This window comes from Moschus berezovskii, chromosome 16 (assembly GCF_049115385.1).
Source record: "Moschus berezovskii isolate FMDL1 chromosome 16, NW_MosBer_1.0, whole genome shotgun sequence".
NCBI classification, from domain to species: domain Eukaryota; kingdom Metazoa; phylum Chordata; class Mammalia; order Artiodactyla; family Moschidae; genus Moschus; species Moschus berezovskii.
The window spans coordinates 58024009-58039038 of record NC_142475.1 but is presented as its reverse complement, the minus strand read 5'-3'; the positions used below and the strand labels follow the sequence as shown (position 1 = coordinate 58039038).

The 15030-nt window shown below is 50.1% G+C and overlaps 1 protein-coding gene across 2 annotated transcripts in view; it reads right to left on the bottom strand.

Annotated features, from left to right (window-relative positions):
* The window catches only part of ZFAT (zinc finger and AT-hook domain containing), a 145967-nt gene that overhangs the window by 74150 nt on the left and 56787 nt on the right, over window positions 1–15030 (bottom strand). For both annotated transcript variants that reach the window (XM_055431866.2, XM_055431869.2), the window contains 3 exons: window positions 13818–13968; window positions 6919–8369; window positions 5873–6105 (listed from right to left, as the gene is read on the bottom strand). In XM_055431866.2, coding sequence (XP_055287841.1) covers window positions 5873–6105; window positions 6919–8369; window positions 13818–13968 — 1835 coding nt within the window. The remainder of the gene's footprint in view (window positions 1–5872; window positions 6106–6918; window positions 8370–13817; window positions 13969–15030) is intronic.

Here is a 15030-nt window from a genome sequence, read left to right as displayed (position 1 = left end):
AGGGAGGAGGAGGAGCAGGAGGAGGTTTGGGGGCGTGACGCTTCTCCGCATGACACTCTCATGAGGTATGCGCATCATTCCACATTTGTCCAAACCCCAAAAACGTGTGGCACCCAGACCCGGCCTGAACGTAAGCTATGGGCTCTGGGCGTCACCCCACCTGTCAGCGCAGGCTCATCAGCTGTAGTAAAGGCGGCATTGGGGTACAGGACGCAAGCCGGGGGAGGCCGTGCCTGTGGGGGACAGGGGGGTGTGGGGAAATCTCCACTTTCTGTTTAGCTCTGCCATGCATCTAAAACGGCCCCAAAAAGGGTTATCAAAAGAAAACACACACTATGTGCTGAGAACAGAGCTTGGCCTGTAATGAGAGCCCAATAAATCTGAAAGACTTTGCTGCTGTGGCTTTGGTTTTGCTGGTAATGCAACTCAGACTCAGCTAACAGACCTTCTTAAGGGCTACGGCACGCTGGGAATCCCCAAAGGGGGCCTCTGAGTGACCACTCCTCTAAATTCCTTTGTGGATTACTACTACTGCAGAGTGTCTCCTGACGTTGGGGTTCCTGAAGCTCACTTAGGAAAAGCGTGCTGTTCCCTTGCTCAGTCGTGTCTGACTCTTTGCGACCCCATGGACTGTAGCCCACCAGGCTCCTCTGTCCATGTAATTCCCCAGGCTAGAATACTGGAGTGGGTTGACAGGCAATCTTCCCAAACCCAGGATTGAACCTGCATTTCCTGCATTGGCAGGTGCCACCTGGGAAGCCCAAGAAATGTGTACTTGATATTCAAACAAAAATGAAATGGAAGACCTTCTGAACAACCAGTCTGGACGCACTTCCCACCAAGCATCTGGGTTCCAAGCAAGGCCTGCCATGCCCAGATGCCTAAGGGGTCCAGGAAGCTCCCATCAAACAGTCCTAGCTTTCTGCTCAGCAAATGCCACAGACTTCCGCCCAGGCTATATCACAGGGACTAGGCTTGTCACTGCCCTGCAATGCCCTTGACCTTCTAGGTCACGCCATCACTTCCAGCGTTTGCAGACGAACTCGTGCTCACGTGCCCTTCTGAAAGACGCCCTGGGCACACGCCGCACACATTCTGCAGGGGGCTGTCACCACCCACTGCTGCCTGGGCATCGTCAGAGCTGATGGAGGCATTCAGAAGGGCTTTGAAGGAGTTTACAGTGATCTCTCCTGAGCCCTTGCTATTTGATTTTTCCTTTTAATCTCTGATAGTCTGAAAGCAATTTATCTTAGAGCTTATCAGGGCCCCTCATTTCTTGATGCCTTTGAAGATTGTTAGAAGGACACAGGCAGTGGGAAAGGGTGCTAGGAGAAGGGTACACTCTAAGGACTCATTTATTTCCTTTTCAAAAATCTCAGTTCCCAACCAGAGATGAAAACCCAAACTGACAGAGGAAACTTGAAAAGAACAGGGGTTAAAAGAGTCCTTCGCAGAGGGGGAGAGTGAGAGCTCCACGCCGTAATGACGGTAAGAGAGCCCAGCCCCCAGAGTTTGTTTGCTCTGATGGAAATGCCTTCAAAGCACCACAGGGCTCTTTGAAAGAAAGGAGGCAGTGGCCATGCGGTGTGGGGACAGGAGGCAGGGGCTATGGGGGCAGCTCTGGGGGTGAAGCTCCCAGCCCAGCTCCCAACGATGCAGCTGCTGGAAAGGAAAAAGACTTTGGTGCAATCGCTTTAGTTCAATAACATTGTACTCTACTTCAAAAAAAAAAGTAGCTCCCTCTACTTCTCTGTGCATTGTTGGCAATATATTATTTTAGTTTACTTCCAGAAAGTAACAGGTGAAGTTTTATATACGTGCCTTTAAAGACAAGTACAGACTAGGCACTTTTCCAAGACAGGCACTGATTTTAAATGTTTGCTGAAAAGCCACTCTGCCGTGGATGGAAGCACTTCCACCACCACTATTACTATGGCTTCTTCTGCCACCACCAGGAACAAGGAAGAGCTAGTGTAGACCGCCCCTCCCCGTGCCTGGACCTGTGCCGGATCCCTCACAAATGTCCCCACAGAAACCCTGGAGGCCGGGACTGCCCCTCCACTTTTACAGACGAGGGGTCAGAGACGTTAGATAGTGAGACCACACCACTTACAAGTGAAGGAGTCAGGATGCAAGACCAGAATGAGTCCGCTCCTCCCAGGTGAAGGCTTGTAACAGTCACGGTGCCCTGAGCATCGGGTACCTGCAAGGGCCCCTGAGAAGGCGCACAAGCCAGAACAAAGGGGACAGACTGATATATCCTGAATATCCGCTGGAAGCTTGACTTCCTGCTACTTCACATGTCTGTGTCGGAATGAACTTGATTTAAAAATAGGTTCCCAGGTCCCCCCACAAATTATGGTGGAGGTATGAGCCAGAAATCTCATTCATAACAATTACCCCCAAGTATTGCTGATTCAGGATGTCATAAATTACATCATCTGGGGCAATGACTTGCAAACTCATCTAATGGGACCTACACAGGAGGTCACCCTTTTGATATTACCACCGAGAACATACATGCACACACACTGGTATATAAACACACTGAAATGCGGAACCAAAGGTCTCAGAAAACAACACCTATCACCTTGTTATGGGTAGAGTGCTGACTAAATTCTACTTCATTTGATTTCATTTTTAAGATACACTACATTCAAAAAAGTATTTTTTTGGGCTCCAAAATCACTGCAGATGCTGATTGCAGCCATGAAATTAAAAGACACTTGCTCCTTGGAAGGAAAGTTATGACTAACCTTGATAGTATATTAAAAAGCAGAGACATTACTTTGCCAACCAAGGTCCGTCTAGTCAAGGCAATGGTTTTTCCCGTGGTCATGTATGGATGTGAGAGTTGGACTGTGAAGAAAGCTGATTGACGAAGAATCGATGCTTTTGAACTGTGGTGTTGGAGAAGACTCTTGAGAGTCCCTTATACTGCAAGGAGATCCAACCAGTCCATTCTAAAGGAGATCAATCCTGGGTGTTCATGGGAAGGACTGATGCTAAAGCTGAAACTGCAATACTCTGGCCACCTCATGCGACGAGTTGACTCACTGGAAAAGACTCTGATGCTGGGAAAGTTTGGGGGCGGGAGGAGAAGGGGACGATGGAGAATGAGATGGCTGGATGGCATCACCGACTCTGTGGACATGAGTTTGAGTGTACTCCGGGAGTTGGTGATGGACAGGGAGGCCTGGCGTGCTGTGGTTCATGGGGTCGCGGAGAGTCGGACACGACTGAGCGACTGAACCGAACATTCAAAAAACTAAGATCGTGGCATCCAGTCCCATCACTTCATGGCAAATAGATGGGGAAACAATGAAAACAGTGACAGACTTTATGTTCTTGAGCTCCAAAATCACAGCAGATGGTGACTGCAGCCATGAAATTAAAAGACACTTGCTCCTTGGAAGAAAAGCTATGACCAACCTAGACAGCATATTAAAAAGCAGAGACATTACTTTGCCAACAAAGAGCTGTCTAGTCAAAGCTATGGTTTTTCCAGTAGTCATGTAAGGGTATAAAAGTTCAGCTATAAAGAAAGTTGAGCACCGAAAAACTGATGCTTTTGAACTGTGGTGCTAGAGAAGACTCTTGAGAGTCCCTTGGACTGCAAGGAGATCAAACCAGTCAAACCTCAAGAAAATCAGTCCTGAATATTCACTGGAAGAACTGATGCTGAAGCTGAAGCTCCAATACTTTGGCTACCTGGTGTGAAGAACTGACTCATTTGAAAAGACCTGATGCTGGGAAAGATTGAAGGCAGGACAAGAAGGGGACGACAGAGGATGAGATGGTTGGATGGCATCACCAACACACTGGACATGAGTTTGAACAAGCTCCAGAGTTGGCAATGGACAGAGAAGCCTGGCATGCTGCAGTCCATGGGGTCACAAAGATTTGGACATGACTGAACTGAACTGAGTTGTAATGCACTCAACTAATTTCATAATCCTCTAATGGATCATGACCTGGGGACTGAAAAAAAAAACTGACCTGGGTGTTCTACACTTACTTTCTAGCTTAATCTTCACTATCCTGAAAAGTCAAAGAAAGCACCACATCTCCATTTTACAGAGGAGAATACTGAGGGTCAGTGTTGCTAAGCAATTTGCCCAAGATCACAGAGGTATGGGGTCTGAACTTTTACATGCTAGAACCAAACTTGGTTTTCTCAAGTCTCCATTTCACAGCATTTGTCCAGTGCTGTTAAAAAAAAAAATGGGTTCAGAAATGTCACTGACTAACTTCCTTGACCAGGTCCCCATGTCTCCCTGATGGCAATACATCCTTGACTCTGAGTCACGCTCCTGGTCCCCTGATGGGAGGAAGGAGATGCACGGAAGCAGTGACACAGTCGCCTGTACAAGCACTGAGCCACGTTCTTTATTCAGAGTGCTCCATTTAACGTCCCAGTAATCCTAGAGACCTATGTACAGATACAAAGGCATACGTATGTGTACATGTATATTTTGCGTGTGTGTGATACATGTGTGCACATGTGTGGGTGTGTCTGTGCATACACGTGTATATATGTGTGTGTATAAAGAGCCAATACACTTTTTAATACATATTTCACAGAAGGCTACAGTCTCAGAGAGGACAAGCGATTTGTCCAGTTTCATACAGCCTGTGTGATTACTGGAGACAATATCCGAATTCAGTTATCCAACCCCAAAGCATGTGCTCTTTATACCCACTAAACCCAAAACACCCTGACTTTGCCCTTGGTAATGCACTTCCCGAGCATTAGTGATTTCAGGCTGGGAAACAGAGGTGCCAGATCAAGTTTCTGAAGCCTTGTTCTCCGCAGAGAAAGGAATGTGGTTAGAGCAGAAGCACACCTGGCCAGGTGCGCCTCCTTTACCACTTGGAGAGTCTCGAATCACTCTCGGGTGCCAGGCTCTCAAGTTAGAGGAGCATATGCTAAAATAAATACTCACTCACTGTGTTACAGGATCACCCACCGGAGAATCAGACTTTTACCACCATGAGACTCTTTAACAGCACCTTGAATTAACATATCACTTTTCAAAAAATGCTTTACAGACATTCTTTCGCAGGGTCTCCAAGGAATAACGTGATAATATCATCAGTCATCTTCAATGTCGACTGTGCTCTTACTATGACTCAAACAGTGTGTCTAGCACTCGGCAGGCATCATCTAACTTAACCTCTTTTAGTGGTGGCTGTTAGTACTATTGGCCCTGTTATTAATGGTCCTTTAAACCGTCATTTAAGAGAGCGGTTCCCCAACCATTTTTGAACCAGGCACAGGTTTCATGGAAAACAAAGTTTCCACGGACGGGAGCTGAGGAGGGGACGGTCTCGGGATGATCCAAGCACATCACATTTATTATGCCGCCGCTGCTCTGACAGGAGGTGGAGCTCAGGCGGTCATGTGAGCGAGGGCGAGTAGATGGAAACACAGATGAAGCTTGGGTCCCTGGCCCACCTCTCACCTCCTGCTGTGCAGCCCAGTTCCTAACAGGCCACGGACTGCTACAGGTCCATGGCCCAGGGGGGTTGGGGACCCCTGATTTAAGAAACCTTTGCTTTATTTCTATTCTGTAGATCTTTCTTCTATAGGCTTTCTCTGATGCTGAAAAATCTGCAGAGGAAGCCAGTGTTTTCAACGGGATCATCTTCCCAACAGACGCGAGGCTCTCCCTGTGAGAAGGGCCCTGGGGTGAAGGAAGGCCTCTGTTAACGTGAAGGGCCTGTGTTGTGAGAAGGGCCTCTCCGTTCTCCGGGGTGGATGCTCACACACCGGGCTCCCAAGGGAGCAGGGGCACCTCCGTGCGCATCACCGAGAGGAAGCGGGGAGCACCCAGGGGAGACGGGGCTGCCACTAGGGCGGGCTACTTACCAGCTCAGTGTGGACTTTAAGATGTGCCTGCAGCTTATATTTATCTGGAGTCGAGTAGTCACAGCCGTCAGTGGGACACTTCAGCAAGATGTTACTGTGTTTCTGAATTACATGGCGTTTAAGGCAGTTTTTGGTGATGGAAGAATAGTGACACTGGGAGCAATAATACAGATGTTCCCGGGTGTGGGTGCGGACATGCATGTCAAAATGCACTTGGTACCAAAAAAGTTTGCCTAAAAAAATATTTTCACATGAGAACAAGGAAGTTTCTTTTATCCTGAATTTGATTTTTTTTTAATTATTATTATTTTATTTTTTTAACGACTATCTTCCTTTCCCTCTCGTGCTTGTCCGGGTCACCCTTCACACTTTGCACCACATCTCTGTCTGGAAATGACTTTTCAAAGGTGGCAGGTGGCAAAAATTAAGGGTGCTGCTACTCCTTCTACATGACATCAGTGCTGGGAGGAGGAGTAAAGGTGCGTTTATCGAGGACCAGTTATGGTGCCACATATGTTTATGCACATGGGTGACATCACCAGGCTCTAAGCTCTGTGGGTACCTGGGCCATCTCCCACGGGTCTTGCCCACTCTCAGGAGACCCCGAGGCCATGCTTCCACCGCAAGCTGCGAGGGATGCACTCAGCGTCTCCCTACAAAGAGCTGAGTCACTCCTGTTAACATCTCTCTGCCCATCTAGGCAACGGCCACAACTTACTAAAGCTGGACTTTTAAACTCCTCATGCGCCAGAAGAAAGGTGCCTCTTGGCTAAAACTCAGGCGGGGGCCGTAGGATAAATCTCGACCTTGCAGGCCTGGCCAAGCCAGCGGGTTTGGCTGTACCAGCATCCTAGCTGCCTTCACAGGCTACACTGCACCGCGGTGGCACCATTGCTATCTACCCAGGACGGCGAGCTCACTTAGAAGGTGTTCTTTGCAAAGAGACACGAGCTCAACTCAAACAGAAGGTGGACCCGCAGCCAGGTGGCCGGATGGGCTGCGGGGAAGAGAGCCCCCCAGCCTCGTACCCGCCCCTCCCCCCTTACCACAGTATTCACACTCCAGGTCCCCGTACACCTTCCGGATCCTCTCACACAGGCCGGTGTTCATCCGTCTCTTCTGCAAACTGTCCAAGATCTTCATGAAGGCAGTGAGGCCAGCCCGATGTTCGGGGGCGGACGTGCAAGAGGCAGGCTGGCACAGGGCTGCCTCTCTCCCACCAGCTCCCGGGGGAGGGTCTGAGACCTGAGCTGGGTTGGACCTGAGACTTCTGCTGGGATCTGGGCCATCGCATGGGGAGGCTGCCACTTTCTGCCCCTCGGCCGGGGGGCTCTCGGCGCCTGGGGCCTCAGGGTTTGCTTCCACGCCTTTGGCCTTGGACAGCAGAGGTGCCACATCCTGGCCCTGAGTCGGAGCGGCGCCTCCCTGCTGGGTGTCCCCGGTCTTCTCGGGAGCAGCAACAGGAGCCTCCGCCGTGGGGGGATCGCTCTTCATCAAGAACTCACTGGAAAGCCCCGCGTGCGGACGGAGGTTCGGGGACACGGCGGAGGCTGCCAGCTCGCTGGGTGGAGGGGCCGGGGCAGAGCCATCGGACTGGGCGGCGGCCGAGCGCACCGGCGGGGCGGGCACCTCCGAGGGGGCCCCAGGCTCCACCGCGGGCCGCACCTCCCCAGGGCTGGCCGCCTCCTTGGGCACGTTCACCCCCTGGAACACGAACTCCTCTTCTGCCAATTGCAGCTGCCCACCCAGGGCCTCCTGCTGGATGTCCCCGCCGGGCTCCAGGAGACAGAAGCTCTGGTTGATGGAGCTGGTGAAGACCAGCGTCTCCTGGGCGGCCCCGTGCGCCTCCTTGATGTGAGCACGCAGGCGGATGGAGCTGACGAACTTCTTGGGGCACAGGGCGCACACGTAGACGAACGGGTGCTTCCGGACGTGCAGCTCCAGCGCCTGGTACTTGGTGGCACCGTGGCCGCAGAGCTCGCAGGCGAAGGGCCACTTATCACCGTGGACCAGCATGTGGCGGTCGCGGTCCAGCTCGTTCTTGAACTTGCGCTCGCAGATGTGGCAGTCGTAGAGCAGCTGCCGCTTGCCCTCCCTTGTCATCAGACACAGCTCGTCCAGCGCCTCCTGCACCGGCTTGTCCTGCGGGTCGTGCGCGTCGCGGATGTGCTTGATGAGGTTCTTGACGTCCGAGTACTTCTTCTTGCAGAAGCGGCAGTGCTGCTTGATCTTCTTGTGCACGCGCTCCACGTGCACCTTGAGGTGGCCCTTGCTCAGGCAGGTGAAGGAGCAGCAGTCGCACGCGAACTTCTCGCCCGTGTGCTTGCGCAGGTGCACGTTGAGGTTGGCCTTGATGGCGCTGGCGTAGCTGCACTGGGAGCACTTGTAGGGCTTCTCCTTGGTGTGGATCCGCAGGTGGGCCTGCAGCGAGTGCTTGAACTTGAAGACCTTGTTGCAGTACTCACAGGTGAAGATCTTGAGCTGCGTGGGCCCGAGCCTGGGAACAGAAGGCAGCACGGTTACGGGTGGAGACCCTGCACCTTCCCCATGCCTCCCACCCCGCTTCCTTCTAGGTGCCAAAACACCCAAGGCTTAAAGGTGAGCTAGTGGACACTGGCGGAGAAGGCAATGGCAAGCCACTCCAGTACTCTTGCCTGGAAAATCCCATGGATGGAGGAGCCTGGTGGGCTGCAGTCCATGGGGTCGCTAAGGGTCAGACACGACTGAGCGACTTCACTTTCACTTTTCACTTTCACACATTGGAGAAGGAAATGGCAACCCACTCCAGTGTTCTTGCCTGGAGAATCCCAGGGACGGGGAAGCCTGGTGGGCTTCCGTCTATGGGGTCACACAGAGTCGGACACGACTGAAGTGACTTAGCAGCAGCAGCAGCAGCAGCGGACACTGGTGCTGAGGATGAGGGAGGCATTCATTCATCAACAAGCAAGACTGGACGATCTGCAATCCGCAAATGATAGACACCAAAGGGTGGCACCTTGCACCAGGGACAGGAGTTGACCGCTGAGCCCAGGGGGTGGGTGAGGCTTTTTCTCCTCCAAACTGCTCCCTCGGGACTCTGCCCAGGTTCTCCAGGCAGGTCCTCAGAAACACCAACAATCATTTAGTGCCATTAGTCAGAAACACCATTAAGCTGTACCCAAGGTAAGGGTAGGGCTTCCATGGTGGCTCAGTGGTAAAGAACCCGTCTGCCAATGCAGGCGACACAGGTTCGATCCTTGGGTTGGGAAGATCCCCTGGAGGAGGGCACTGACAACCCCCTCCAGTGTTCTTGCCTGGAGAATCCCACAGACAGAGGAGCCTGGTGGGTTACATATAGGGTTGCAAAGAGTAGGACATGACTGAAGCAACTTAGAAAACTCACATTTTCACTGTAAAGTCTATTTATGGAACTAACCATATAACTATGTTTGACCAACACAGGTTCCTCTGTTTTAAATGAAAAATATTTAAACAGATTGCAGCCTGTAAACACCAGAGGGTACAAGTCTCCTGTTGTAATTAAGACATTCAGATCTGAAAGTTGGTACTATGCCTGCATGCTAAACCGAAGGCTAATTCAAGGAAACAAATCTGGATATTTCTCAAATGACAGAGATATGCAGAAGGTGATCATTTTACTCAGTGGAAGTAACTCTGGGTTCATAGTGTTAATTAAATAAACAAATCACGGGTATTTCCTTCTCTAAATGCAAGGTCTAAATGGTCTTAGGAGAATCTCTGGCTCTGATTTTTTTTGTATTATTACACGGATACCTGGTAGGCCCTCAGTGCTGCCCCTCACCAAGGGGGATGAATCGGAAGCAGTGGCCGGGCCCTCGGCCCAGTGTGCTGGGCTCTCGGGTGTGAGCCTGCGTCTGTGGGCTGGCTCACTGAGCTGTGATGTTGTGTGATTCCTATCACATTACCTCACCTCGAATGTCCCCTTATTCAGTTCAAGAGGCACTCTCACCCACTGCTTGAAAGCATTCAGGCAGAGTTTTAAAAGATCAGACCCCCTGATCCAGTTATCCACTGGACTCTATCTGCTGGGAATCTATCGAAAGAAAGAATACAAAATTCTTTGGTAAAGAATGCTCACTGTGCTCACTGTGCCATTTTTCACAATAGTTAGGGGCGGAGAGCTGCGTGAAGCTTCCAACATAGGGGACTACTTTGCACATTTTTTTCACTCATTCATTCATTCATTTCAAAAAGTGTTCCAAGCACTGGGGACACAATGGGGACAAAAACAAACACACTCCATGCTCTCTCGGAGGCCACCTTCTAGAGGAAGCGCTGGGCCAGTCTGATAACCATATAAATGAGCAAACAGGACCACCAGCTCCCTGCTGTGATGGACAAAGGATGCTCTGGGAGCCCAGGCCAAGGAGGACTGAGCTGTCCAGGGGACAGGGCAGGCCTCCTTGAGATGGGATATTTGAGCAGGCAGCTGAAGTATAAACAGGAGTTAACCAAGTCGGGGTATGGGAGGGGGAAGGATGGCATCCAGGAAGAGGAAGAGGTCGGGAGAGGTCAGGCAAACAGAAAGCACCAGATGGGGGTTCCCTGGAGGTACAGTGGTTAAGACTCCGGGCTTCCACTGCAGGAGGCAAGGACTCCATCACTGGTTGGGAAACTAAGATCTCAAATGCCACATGATGCAGCTTCAAAAAAAAAAGACCCAGGAACAGACTTTCAGACATGAGCAGTGGAGAGGAAGAAGAGGGTGAGATGAGTGGAGAGTGGCATGGACATGTATCCGCTGCTGCTGCTGCTGAGTCGCTTCAGTCGTGTCCGACTCTGTGCGACCCCACAGACGGCAGCCCACCAGGCTCCCCCGTCCATGGGATTCTCCAGGCAAGAACACTGGAGTGGGTTGCCATTTCCTTCTCCAATGCATGAAAGTGAAAAGCGAAAGTGAAGTCGCTTAGTCGTGTCCGACTCTTAGCGACCCCACGGACTGCAGCCTACCAGGCTCCTCCATCCATGGGAGTTTCCAGGCAAGAGTACTGGAGATGTAAAACAGATAGTCAGTGGAATTTGCTGTGTGACTCAGGGAGCTCAATCCAGGGCCCCGTAACAACCTAGAGGGGTGGGAAAGGGTGGGAGGTAGGAGGGGTATTCAAGAGGGAGGGGACATGTATGCCTATGACTAATTCATGCTGATGTATAAGTAAGTGAGTAAGTGTTAGTCGCTCAGTCGTGTCCGACTCTGCCACCCCACGAACTGTAGCCCTCCAGTCTTCTCTGTCTGTGGGATTCTCCAAGCAAGAATACTAGAGTGGAGTGCCATTCCCTTCTCCAGAGGATCTTCCTGACCCAGGGATCAAACCCAGGTCTCCTACACTGCAGGCAGGTTCTTTACCATTTGAGCTACAGGGAAGTCCTTTGTGGATGTATAGCAGAAACCAAAGCAATGTTCTAAAACAATTATCCTTCCATTAAAAATAAATGAAAAATTTTTAAAAAGGACCCAGATAGCTGAATCAGATGCTGGAGCACAGAGAACCAGAGGGAGAGGTGGCCCTATAGGCCTAGTTCTCCTAACAACAATGAGAGGGCTTAAAAGCTACAACCAAATGGGCATTTTTACAAAAAGCACACTGGCTGCAGTGTGGAGAGCTGAGTAGGGGGTCACAGGATAGCCTCATGATATTACTGCATGTCACTACAAGGCATAGTTTGTGAATAATTTGAGTAACAAAGGAAAGTAAGTATAATGTGGTCAAGTATTAAAAGCAGGATACAAAATTGCATATAAAATATAAACTCAGTTTTATAAAATATATGGGCTGAAAAAAGGCTGAAAGGAAGTACATTAAAAATATTAACAGTGGTTATCTTCGGGGAGTGAGATTATGACTGATTTTTTTTCCTTACAGTCTTCCTGACTTGTCACACAAAAAGCCTCTTTCATAACTATTTTATAATTTATACTATAAAATATTAATAGAATGCTTGACAACAGGGATACAGCCTCCATCTACTGATTAAATATTGAGTATATTTACCTGTAACCAGATAAGCATGGAGTTTTGAAACCCTCCCCAACAGACCTTGAAATATTATGAAGAGTCTACAAATCAAGCTGTGCTGAGACGAGGGTGGTCTTCAAAATTAACTGTATCTCAGTTTTGCCAAAGGGGTCCATCTTTTTACAACTTCACTGATACATTCAGTTGCTCACATTTGCAAGAAGAGAGGACTGAGGCTAGAAGTTAATGAGACACCCCAGACAACACGGTGTTATAATTTAACAAGACCAGTTTCCAAAGATGTGATCACTGAATCCCACCACTAAACTGAGCCAGGTTCTATCAGACAGTCTCGTGTGTGGTGCTGAGAGGTTCAGAGATAAAATCACTTGTGCCCCGTCCCAGCAGAGCAGAAGCCTCCTGTCTCTCCTAATCTTCCTCCCCGCCCCACCCCGAGCAGTGCCTGGAACACAGCAGGTGTTTGAGCTGCTGAACTGAAGTCCAGTAGAAGGATCTAGGGGCTTCCCAGGTGGCTCAGTAGTCACGAATCTGCATGCCAACGCAGGAGACACTACTTTGATCCCTGGTTTAGGACAATCCTCTGGAGAAGCGCATGGCAACCCTCACCAGAATCCCACGGACAGTGGAGGGCTACATGCCATGGGGTCACAAAGAGTCAGACACAACTGAAGCAACTGAGCACACGCAGAAGGATCTAGATCCAACCCAGGACTGTCTGGCACTAAAGCTTACGATCTCATCCAGAACGCCTCCTTCCCCCTTTCCTGGAAACAGGGAACCCCCGTCTGGCATCTTCCCTGTCTTTCCTCTCAGCCTGGAAAACGTGTGCAGAGCTCAGGCGATGGGAGTTTGCTGATCCACGTCAGCAGGTACGTACCATGGCCAAGACTGTGACCCGGGGAAGGTATAGGGGTCAGGCATCAGTTCACCCAGTGTGTCTGGAGGGCAGTTTTCAACACAGATTAAAGTTTTAATGTTCATATCCTTTAAGACAGCAATTTCAGGGACCTTCCCGGTGATCCGGTGGCTAAGACTTCAGGCTCCCAGTGCAGGGGGCCGGGGTTTGATCCCCGGTCAGCTAACTAGATCCCACATGCAGCCACTAAGATCAGCTTCAGTCCAATAAACATCTTTTCAAAAAAAGACAGCAGTGTCAATTCTAGCAATTCATCCCCAAAGGAATCCTGAAGAAGTCCTGACTGAGGGAGGGAGCAGAGCCTTGAGCCCAGCATCGCCTGCCAAGCAAAAACTGATTCTAATAAACTAGAGAATCCACTCAACAGCAAACGCACTTTAAAAACATTTTCTACTGAAAAGGAAAAAGTTAAACATGGTAAGTTTTTTCCAAAAAGAAAAAATAGGTTGGTAACAGTGCCTTTGGTGTTTTGTGTTAGGGAAAAAAATAACAAAATTAAAGTGTTATATTTTAGTACATCGTGAAAAAATTATGGTGGGCTGTGAACCACACTGTCTGTAGAGGTGACCTCAACCAGAAGAGGTGAGATGGTTACTGCAGCTGCGTGTTACACAGACTCAGGAAGTTTCTACGCTTGTGTTACTTATGAAAGTAGGGGGGAAATAAAGATTTTCTTTTTCATTATAAATTGTGCAGCTAGAAAAACCAGCAGACTTACTAAGTAAGGCCTTGTTCACACCACTTTTTATTCAAGTGAAACATATGTTTGCCTTGAGTAAAATGCTCCACCTTCATTAAGTCAACTGGTGCTGAGTTTCCCAAGCCGGCTGGTCTGCCTCGCATCCCACAGAGGCTGCTCGGGCTCAGCCAGCACAACATGAGGCCACCGTGGAGGGGCTGGTTCTTAGGTTCAAGTCAAGAAACCAGAACGCCTTACCTATAGCTTAGCCAGCAGAGTCCTGGTAAGTGCACATTCTGCTCTCCCACCTTCTGAGGTGGTGGCTGGGGTCACACACAAGAGAAGATGCTTTACCTGCTGGACTTCATGGGCTGCTCATAGGCCGTCTGCTGGATGGCGTATTCCTGGTACCCTCTCCGGGGCGCCAGGTCAGCTGCTGTGGCCTCAGGGTCTGTGGCTCCTGTTTCCGGGGGCCCGGCCTCCACGGGAACAATCTTGGTAGCACCTGAGAGGGAGGTACACCTCGGTGAGAAATAAAGAGGCGCCTCGAGGTCCCTGATTCCTGCCCCGCCCCAGTACAGGGAGCACAGCCTGGGAAGTGTGCTTCTTCACTGTGTGGCACCCGTGCAGGGGGCCAGTGCTCCTTCAGCTCACACATGTAACCTGAGTGCGTGCTGGGGTGTGTAACCTGAGGTCCCTGACTCCCAGCCCCGCCCCAGTGCAGGGAGCACAGCCTGGGAAGTGTGCTTCTTCACTGTGTGGCACCCGTGCAGGGGGCCAGTGCTCCTTCAGCTCATACATGTAACCTGAGTGCGTGCTGGGGTGTGTCTGTGTGTGTGTTTCGGAGGAGTTATCCAGTAATCTATCAAAACCTTCTTGTGAGATACATTTTCACTTGATCTCCTTATCGAAAGGGCTTCCCTAGTGGCTTAGTTGGTAAAAAATCTGCCTGCAGTGCAGGAGACCTGAGTTCACTCCCTGAGTCGGGAAGATCTCCTGGTGAAGGAAATGGCAACCCACTCTAGTATCCCTGCCTGGAGAATCCCAGGGACACAGAGCCAGGCAGGCTACAAGTCCATGGGATCACAAAGAGTCGGACACGACTGTGCGACTAACTTTCTTTTTTCCTTATTGAAAAACCAAAACACAAGACAGATACACATACACATATATGCCTCCCTGCAAGATTTCATATAGCTCATGTATTAAACTTTGAGTAAACGTCAAACAGCATCAAGACAGAAAGGAGCAGTGGACTCAATGGTGAGCAGGAATCTCCGCTGTCTGGTGTCAGGTCCCACACAGGACATCAGTCTCCCACCCTCCAGGCCCCTGCGTCCACCCTGTAGAGGTCACCTTTACTTGTTCAAGTCTACGATGTGAAACCATCACAGACAGTTCAGAGCAGCATGTGTGCCCATGAACAGTATAGGAAACTCACTATGCTTTTCACCCCCGCTTACAGAAATCTCAACACTACTGTCCTTTCTTAAGAAATCATCATAGAAACTTTCTCTCGAGACGGCTAAACACAGGAACCTCTCTCCTGGGGTTTTCATTTCCCAGA